The 10000-nt window shown below is 49.8% G+C and overlaps 1 protein-coding gene across 1 annotated transcript in view; it reads right to left on the reverse strand.

Annotated features, from left to right (window-relative positions):
• Eph (Eph receptor tyrosine kinase) overlaps positions 1–8581 on the reverse strand; it is a 266006-nt gene extending 257425 nt beyond the window's left edge. Inside the window, exon 1 of the mRNA XM_072287118.1 lies at positions 8494–8581. Coding sequence (XP_072143219.1) covers positions 8494–8581 — 88 coding nt within the window. The remainder of the gene's footprint in view (positions 1–8493) is intronic.
• Positions 8582–10000: the final 1419 nt, after the last annotated feature.

The raw sequence follows: 10000 nt of genomic DNA on the forward strand, positions 1-10000 counted from the left end.
CCGTTCTCAACGTCCGTGGTTCCGAAGCAACGAATCGGTACCTGTTATACCAGTGCCCATGATATAGTGCACCTTCTCGTCATTACAGTAAGACAATCAGTCAGCACACTGATCTCGCCTTTCAAAAGTCAGGGCATTGAAAAGCCTTTTATGAACAAGATGCATACGAATGCTGAAGGCCTTCGTGAGTACTCCTTTACACTTCGGTCTAATGGTCAGTCACTGTTCCCCGGCACCATAGGCTTCATAAGTATGCTCGTAAACGAGAATTTAGCCTACAGGCGACCGCAAGCTTAAAATAAATGTCGACACATGAAGAGTGGGTATGAAAACCTCACTACAATACTTCATTCGCAGTTGAAACTATCACTGCTGCTTTATTAGGCTAACTGCGGATAGTCATTGACTTTCTGGATGGGAATGTGAAATTTTCCGCAGTGCTGACACGTGTCCAACGACCCATGTGTTCTTCTTTAGTTCATTTAGTTGGTGTACTCATTGCTCAAGCATATTTTGGTCTAGCTTGTATTTGCTCTCACTTACAACGTCCAGTAATGCACTTCTCTGCCAGCAATGACTATTTCACAAGCGTTTCCATATCTGCAGGTTACGCAAACTAAATTTACACTCGCCGAACACCGGAACGCCGCCAGCCCTTTCGTCATTTCCATCCTAGCACTGCGTGCAAACGACTACTGGCAGCCAAGCAATACACCGCATACAACAAATATCTCTCCTCCCCCCCCCCCCCCCTCCCTTTCGTTCGCATAATGTCAACAAACCATCCGCGGTCGAGCTTCGCGTCAACAGGAGCTTTCTCCGGAACAGCGGAAAGAAGGCGATGCTAGGTGAAGACAAGTCAGCTCGGGCATTTGTTGCGCGGGAAGCATTTCGTCTCTCAGTATCGTCATCATTCCCCCCCCCCCCCGCCAAGAAAACTACGGGGAACAACACGGAAACCAGAACGCAGCAAGGTGGATGACGAAGAAGGCAAAACGACTCCGAGAAAGGGGGGCTCCGCGCACGGAAGAGAGTCGTGTAAACAAACGAAAACCGCAGGCAAAGCTAGCGAAGCGCGCGCCGCACGAAGGAAAAGGAAACTCCCCGAAGCGGCGGAGATGAGGATGCCAAGACAATGTGCCGCCGAGACGAGAAGACGAAAGCCAGAGTATACGCGCGAGCGTAGCGCTGACTGTACGTACAGTCGACGTGCATACAGAGAGGCCCGAAGAGAGAAACGAACGAAGGAACAAGAACGCCTTTTTTAGACGTCCAACAACCTCCTTCGGCTTTCGACCGAGAGCGAACGATCGGGAGAGGAAAAGATAGAGAGAGGTGGCGTTGCATTGAAACGGCGGCGGGCTTGCCGATCGCGGGCAGAAAGCAACATCGGGGCGCGCGCGCGCTTCGGTTGCGAAAGCGGAGCGCGCCGCTCTCTTCGTCGTCGGGCCAAGGCAACAGCTTAGCGGATAGGAAGGAAGTGAGTGAGAGAAAGCGATGGAGAAAAAGAACAAGAAAAACAAAGCGTTCCAGACGCACGAACCGACTGCGAATCCCGCCCATCGAAACTAAATCACTCAAAGTCGCCCTCCCATCACCACTTATCACCCGGCGCGAAGGGGTAAACACGGACGCCCGCTCGGGTCCACCAGGCAGAACTCCCCCTCTCTCCTTCTGGGTGAGGGAAGAAGAAAAGAAAGAAAAAGGGGGGGGGGTTCCGTGCTCTCGCCGAAGGAGCAGAATCACGGGCCCTCACTTGCTCGCACAGAGAGAACAGGGCGCCAGTGAGTGAGTGACCTCTCGGGCGGCCGCTGGGGCACCGCCGAGCTGCTGCCGCAGTTATGCTCCATGTTGGCACAGACAGATTTCTTCGGCTCCTCGGTGCCTACCAATCACGAGCACTCTGGAAGTGAAAGAAGCTATAGGCAGGGGATAACGCGAAGCCGGCGGCGGCGACGCGACGTTCGTTGGCACTGGCGGCATTCCTCCTGCGACGTCGACTGATAACAGCGGCGAAGTAAAGGAGAGCGCGCCCACACACACACGCACGCACGCACGAGCCTTCACAACTAAATCATAAGCCACCAGCCGACTGACGCCGATGGTGCGCGGCCTAGGACGGGCTGCCCAGACAGCGAGATGGAATCCAGCGCGGCGCGCGTGTTGGCGCTGTGCTTTTCCGCAGTGCTGCAGCGGTTGCGACTATCAGAAGGCGAGCACACAGTGCCTAAGCCGAACGGAAAGTAAAAGGACGACTCTCTTAAATAATAACAGGAGAAAAAAATTGACAAGCAGGGAGAGAGAGAGAGAAACTTGCAGCTATCGCGAGCTATCCCCAGTTCTCGAAAACGCTCCGACCGTGTATGCACTTTTTCCTCCCCTTTGCGATAGTCGAATGCGTGGATCAGAAAAACAAGCGGTCCTTTCGTGAAGAGATAACTCACCGACAGGAGCGGCGACAGCTATAGCCTCGCATTACCTGACGGTTTGGTGTATTAGAAAAAGTAAGCAAGAAGAAAGAAAGGGCGAGGTGGGGGGAGGGTAATGCTGTTTACAAGAGAGCCCAGGAACCTACACTACAAATAGTGCATCGCCAACTGCCATCTCTGTGGGAACATTTCCAGCTAGGAATTGGCGTCGGCTGGCTTTTTCCTACGCAAGCGCACATGAATCTGCACAGGAAAGTGCCGAAAAGCCAAGTCGAGATTTCTAGCTTGTTCTGTCGAACAGTTTCATTCACACAGGGGATCGATATCCTTCTTAGAAGCAGCGGCTCCAGGATAATTATGGGAGAAAAAAAAAATTGTTTCGGCTGCATCCTAATGCTTCTATGCGCTTTATTTCTTAGCTAGTAGATGTATGATCAATGTTATTTGCGCACCACTTGGAACGAGGACTGGGGAACGACAGACACGAGCTCGAACTGCGTCAGTGTGGCTTCATTGGGACTATCACAAAATGAACTTAGCTATCTTAACGGAGCCGGATTTTGCGAAAGCAGAGCGATAGATGTGTAGGCCATCGACATGTCTGTCTTGGTTATCACAAACATTATTGAGAATTTATCTTGATATTGCCAATGCACGTGTGTTGATTTCGCATGCATATTTCATCATGTATTTCATGTTACGTCACATTCATATATGTACATAAACCACTTGACTTCCTACGAATAAAACCAGTTGAAAGTTTGCGCTTGTGTCTGTCGTTCCCCAGTTCTCGATCCAAGTGGGCCGCAAATAATATTAATCATCAACTGTAACCAACTAACCCAAACCAGTACCCTTTTAGTATATGAAGCTACAACGTCATAGAGCCAGTCCAGCTCTGTAGTGTATGGAGGTGCAAAGTGTAAGTTCCTCATTGTCTAATCCTTGGTTGAGCAAACATAACAACATAGTACCGTATAGTACGGGTCCTTCGGTTTCAGGTAAAACCTGGTAATTACCGATTTTCGCATCCCGAATAAAGCTTCTTAAATTCGGGTTAATCACGATTTCTCCACGTAGTGTGCCCTTTTGATAAAAGGTACTAATAAATGCAGGTGTTGCAAAACCAATGAACGCTGCTCGTCTTCTTTTGAGCAAGTTTGAGCAACTCAAGCGAAAACCGGCGTATATAAATGTATGACATATTCAGCGCCCGCTGGCTTGAGCCACCCAGTTGCTCTTTCTTTCGTTCTTTTTTTCTTGTAGCCGCATTTACATGAATACGGCAATAACGCATTGCAGCGCATTTCCCACACGCGGCATACAACTGTATTATTATTATTATTATTTAGTCGCACCAAATTAACGAAAATGCCTGTGGAAGATAACGCAATTTCGACCCTTGATGAAACCCTTGATGAAATTACTCGATGAGAGGGACGTTTCAAAGGCGGTATAATGTGCTAGGAAGCGAATTAGCGCAGCGATGATCTTGCCTCGAAAAAGAGTGGCTCATTCGTCTAGATGGTATTTCATCGATTTTGTTGCAAGAGTGTATATTTGGAACCAGTAAAACAGGACAACGGGCAAGGACGAAAGGCCCGGCAGGTATATAGGATGGTCACAGAAATGCTCCCAATGCATGTGATAATGTATGTCATCAAGGGCTTTTATGATATAGAAAAAACACCACATCTCCTGCGAAGCGTGCCCGTGTCCTTTGCTCTTGGTACTTTTTTTTTTTCCTTTGTTCAAAAATGCCGAGAACCAAGTAAGGAAGGGGTCACCATGCCCGACTCTATTTGACGTTCTTGTTAATGTGGTTCCCTTTAAACGCATTAATAATATGCCTGAGAACCAGGGTCTACAGAGATTATTTCGTCGCATTGATTTGTTCTAGTGTTCACTCACATGTTCTAGTGAGTGAGTTCGCTTGTTTAAATAAAAACTTCGGGTCCAAAAGGAGAACATTGCTGGTGTTAATCGTTTGTAAGAGATTAAAAAAACGAGAACATTCCACAACTTTCGGCTACCAGACAACAAAACCTCAGACTTCTCCCGACTTCCCTGCTATAAATATACCAGATTTTTTATAACCAGTGTTATATATATATGTACATAATGCCCGAGAACGAAGGACCCTAGGTAGAAAAAAAAAAAACAGCATGGACCAAGCTATTGCGATATAGTCAAGAATGTCAACTGTCACGGCCAACGGGAGCAATCGCACCGAAATTTAGGCGATGCTGTCAAAACCGCAGCATAGAAAGGAAAATTAAGACGTTATTTCTCGCTAGCCTGTTGCAAAAGAATCTTGTAGGAGCCTTCAACATGCTCACACACAGGCGCCTTCATATTGCGATGCCTCTGTGGGAACAAGAATGGCGCGATGCTACAACGAACGGTACGAAGGAAGCGGCAACCTAGGTCCTAGTTACGACATGCCATTTCGCCTCTGCAAGCAAGCCTTGGAGGTGATGACAGACGGTGCAACGGCCTAGCGAGAGCAAACTGAAAGTTTGTACTACAGACGGTGTGAAGGCGCTGCAATGAGACAGGAACGAAAAGACATCGCCCACGTCTCCTAATATGCAAATCAATTCTGGGGGAAATCCGCAACGTGGAAGAAGTTTTCATAAAGAATAAAAAGGGTCATCCGACATTGGAGAGCAGCACGAAGCTACTAACCACATGCTGGTTTCTCAGAAAAGTAAAACGACGCTTGGGTGTTGAAGAAAAATTCGCCCTGGCCCGGGAATGGAAATAGGGGCCAACGCCTTTTCGGGGCGGCAACTCTACCCCCCTAGGCTAACTATGAAGCCATAAGTAACGGGGATGGAAGAAAAAAGCGCACGGTCTTATCAAGCATAAACGAGACGGTACAAAGCTTCATTCAGCTTAAGCCGCGTGCATTTTTTATGCGCTCCCGAACAGCTGATGTCGCTGTGCTCTTAGCACAGAAGGCACACGTACGCATATTATATTGCTTTTGGTGCCTGCAAGGGATCCTGGTTTTCAACTTTCTGCCACCATGTCTCAGCTGTTCACGTGTAAGATTTCGAAAGCGTTTGCCCTGGAAGCAGCCAAATATAGCCGGCTTAGCGCAAATTCGTCTCCAACGGGACATGCCAAATTTGTTTGAATTATCGAGCGTTACAATTCAAATGTCCGTTTAACGCTCCTGGTCGTGTTTTCGTACTAACGGTGGATCGATGCCGATGAGATTAACCTATACCGGATCAACGGGCGCCCCACGTTTGTTATTGTGGCGCAGCACGTAGGGAAATAAAGACCATAGTAAGAGCACAGTGTTCTCAACTTCGCAGGGCGCCCGCTGACAGAACGTACTTTTTATGCGAGTCAATGGGTAGAAAAGGAGAATGTCCGTCAAGCTCGCGTCTTACGTTTTTTATGCGTTGAAATGCAGCTTTTCTTTTTTTTTGGAGCGACACCATCCAATTCAAATCACAATTCCATTATAATGAAAACGTAAGGAACATCTATCTCAATAGGTATACAGACAGCGACAGTGAAACCAGGATGGGGGAAGGTTACCTAGCTTCCATATACGAGACATTCCAGCTATTTACATTACCGAAAGCACTAAGAACAATATTTCAAAGGGACTAATTACTGAAATGACAAACGGGCATCGTGTTTTCTATGAACAAAGAACACATTGAGAAAATAACATAGCGCACACAGCTAAATTAACGGGCGTAAGGGCGGCACAGAAGCATTTCACTAAATGAGACCGCAGTGGATAAATGTGCTGGATTATGAAGGCTCGATATTTCAATCTAGCATTTAGCTAAAGGTCAAAAAAGAGAAAGAAAATGAATTCGTGGGTCAAGTAACACAAGAAAGGTACTGGAGTCTCTACAAACGTAATCGTGTGCAAAAACTGCACTGCTGGGAGTTACGTGGCGTCTGCTACGGAATCTGGGGCCACCTCTACCAGCACGTACGGAATGACGTACGTTACGCTTGCGTGGAAGGATTGTATGAGAACGCCCTTTGAAACAGGGTGGTAGCTGGTGGTCTCTTCAAGCTCACTATTCTTACGGTCCTAGTGCTATATACAGTGATGACGATCTTGAGCGAATTCCCCTTTAGAACGGACACGTGCCACCACACACCAGTGATGCAATCTACCTTTCTGCGCAACTTTAAGGTCACTGTACATGTTTCAACGTACTTCCACTACTTGATTTCAGTATCTTGCGCTGAACGCTAAATACTTCCGTGCCATCTGTCGGTGGTTACCGGCTACAAGGGCGAGCAGTAGTCTTACTCCCGAGTGTTTTCACATCCCGCACCTTGACGTGGGTAACAATGTACAATTTAGCGTAGCTAAGAATATTTGGCGGCGTAATCAAACGCGAGGATGCACACTGTACAGGGTGCTTATTAATGCAGATATGCCTACGGCTATAATGGAGTTACGACTATGCAAGTTCCCCGGACATTTCGGCGAGCGTGGACGGCGGTGCCTGCGGTTTGCGAGATGACGATCTCCGCCTGTTTCTTCCTGCGAAAATATCTCGCTCTAAATCTTTCGCGGTCCTTGGGGCCTGAGACGAGGCAAAGCACTCGAGCGATAAATGCACGTTCGAATCGTGCTGGTGGCACGCATTTTCCTCGAACAGGTCTTCCTGACGCCACTTCGTACGAAAGGCGCCGGGTTGCGCCCACTTCTACGTTATCCTCGATGATTTAAGCTCCAATGCCTTTTCTGCGTTTCCATCTAGACCATTCGTGAGCATGCAAAATGCAAGATGAAACTTCGACTCACCTTAACCTTTCAGAACGATTCACACCATCGTTGCCGAAAAAAAAAGAAAATCACTGCGTTCATGAGAGACCACCTCTCAATTTTCTCCCCGAAAATCCGGTGGTGGCACGGATAGACGCACAGCGGTTGATTCAGTGACGGGACCACAATCCGGAGGCCGTCGTCGATGTCCAAACAAACGTCGAAGAAACACACAATCGCAGAAGCTTTTTTTTCCCGGTGGATGAGCAGAACCAAAATCACCAAGCACAACAACCGGTGTGGCGGCGGTGCAGCGTCGATGTCTTGCGTGGGTCCGAGATCGTGCGGGAAAGCCCACCGCAAAGGGGCGCACCGACGACCAGTCGACAATGCTTGCCGTTTGTACCGCACCATCACAAAACACAGCCCGATCGGAGAAACGCGACGCACAGCCTTTTTGGGGAGGCGCTCGCATGCTTTCCTTTAAAACGAATCGACTGTACCTCAAAACCGCACGCGTTTCGGTTTAACTACAGCAGCTGCTATCGTGACAACTAATTACGCATTCCCGAAAACGGAGGATGTTCGAATTTAGCTCTTATCAGTATTTTGTTTTCACCCGTGAAACGACTTGCAATGAGAGTAATAAGCGATTTTTTATTATTATTATTATGACACAATGGCAACCCGCTTTACGCTTTCAAGCATATTCGGACAAGCTTAGACGCGCAGTCGACACACTCAAGCGATTGAATGGCGACGAAGGCTACGGACACTGCGTGCACTACATCGCATACGCGACTTCCACTCGTTTTGTGACTGCGTACCAGATCCACAGAGCCAGCGACGGCAGGTAACACCAGTGTCGCGCACCGGACACGGAATCGAAGGTCCGGCATGCGAGACGCTGAGCGTTACACGAGAACAAGCGGCACCCCACAAAGAGGCAACGGCATCGCACAGAACGAACCCCTGGGAAAACAAAACAACAAGCCGGCGAGCTCGCGAGAACCAGCGGCGAAGTTCCCAAACCGGCTGCCGGCAGGGCCGCGAGGGCACCGTCGGTCGCCGAACAACCACCACGCCGGACTTGTATACTACCACGCCGCGTCCGCCCCGCGTACAGCGAAGGAGCACGAGCGTGCGCCGCGTTTCTCCGGTCAAGCATCATCAGCTTCCCCGTTCCGCGCGCAGGAAAAACAAAGCACCTCCGTCTGCCCGAGACGTACGGTTGAAGCCCGAAGAGCGTCCTCCAAAGATCCAGGGGTGGGAAGGGACGACAAACCAACGCGGCATGGCGTTCCTTACCTTGGTTTCCTTCGCAGCGCACCAGAACGGGCAACACCACAGCCAAATAGCAGACAAATTTCCAACGCTCCCTCCGATCCGACGCCATGACTGCATCTGACAGCTCGGGAGGGCAGGCGAACGCGGCTCGCGCGGAAACCGGAGCGAGAGACCGCCCCTTTCGCCGGCGTACGTCACTTCCGGTCACGCTCTCCATTGGCTCGGCCGTAGAAATAGAGAGAGAGCGCGCATTTCCTGAGAGGAGGAAAGAGAAGGCGCGCGAAAAGAATAAGACGGCGAAAAAGAAACCCGGAGAGCCCGGAGTGTGTTCGCCGCGTTGAAAAATCGCGGCCGATTTTGTGGGGGCTGTTGGGAACCAGCGGGGAGGCTAGCCGGGCTCCCTAGGCAGATCGGCGCAGATAGACGGACGGCGGCAAACGGGCCCGCGGAGGCATTCGCGAGGAGAGGCGAACTCCGGAGAAAACGCGCGCGGACCCTTCCCTCGGCCCGTTCGTTGTTTATGGAGGGACGTCAAATTTGGAGACCCGAGAGGCCCTCTTCGAGCCAGGAACAGGTTATCGTAGTGGGACGGCGCACACGAAATGGAGACGGCTCATAAGCAAACATTTCGGATATTTCATTTGTTTTGTATAGACACAGGTTTGTTTCGTACAGCAGGTTGCCGCATTAGTACAGCAGATTCAACAAAAGCCGGCTTTTTGGGGTCGCTAAAGGAATGCTTTATGATGACTGTTGCACAGTTTTCCCGATTGACGAGCAAAACTATATTTTAGCTGATCCCTAACTGGCTTTCTGGGTGCAACAACAGCAAGTAGCCGCCGTGGTAGATCGGCAGCTGTGTCGTTGCCGTTGAGCACGGAACCGCGGGTTCGACTGCCTCAAACTGTGGCCACATTCTAATTGAGGGACACGTAAGAATGCACGTGCGCCAAGGACATGTGCTCCGATTGGTAAAAGTTACCTTCATTGTCTACACTAGTTGACGTGGTTTTACGATCCACACTAGGTTATAACATAAGGTCGCACCATTTATCATCAAAGCAAGGGCAGCGTCTGCATAGCATGCTTTGGAATGTCGACAGGTTTATAGCTTGCCGGTCGGCATCCAAATATAAGCACAATACATGTGAGAGTGAATTGAGTTCTCTCTCTTTTTTTTCTAGTTGTAACTGAACAAGACACAATGCTCTACAGAGGTCTCCAAACTACGGCCCACCGAGGCTTCCGATGACGTTCAGCCCACCTCACCCAGGCCCGTTTACCCCCCCCCCCCCCTCCCCTTCGAGAGACTTCACTGTTCATCTCCGCCTGGAAGTGGGTCTTTTCCACAAAACCTTGCGTTACTGCGCTTCTCACTGGGAGCCGGCATCGCTGCAATTACATCACTCCACCTGGTCCGAAAGAGCGCCGACGAATCAGGAGTCTGATGCGACCATCGCGCGAGGAGCGCGCGACGCTCTGATTGGCCTATCCTGACCACCAATGGCCCCGATCGCCCGAAGTCCTA

This window comes from Dermacentor andersoni, chromosome 3 (assembly GCF_023375885.2).
Source record: "Dermacentor andersoni chromosome 3, qqDerAnde1_hic_scaffold, whole genome shotgun sequence".
Lineage (NCBI taxonomy): Eukaryota > Metazoa > Arthropoda > Arachnida > Ixodida > Ixodidae > Dermacentor > Dermacentor andersoni.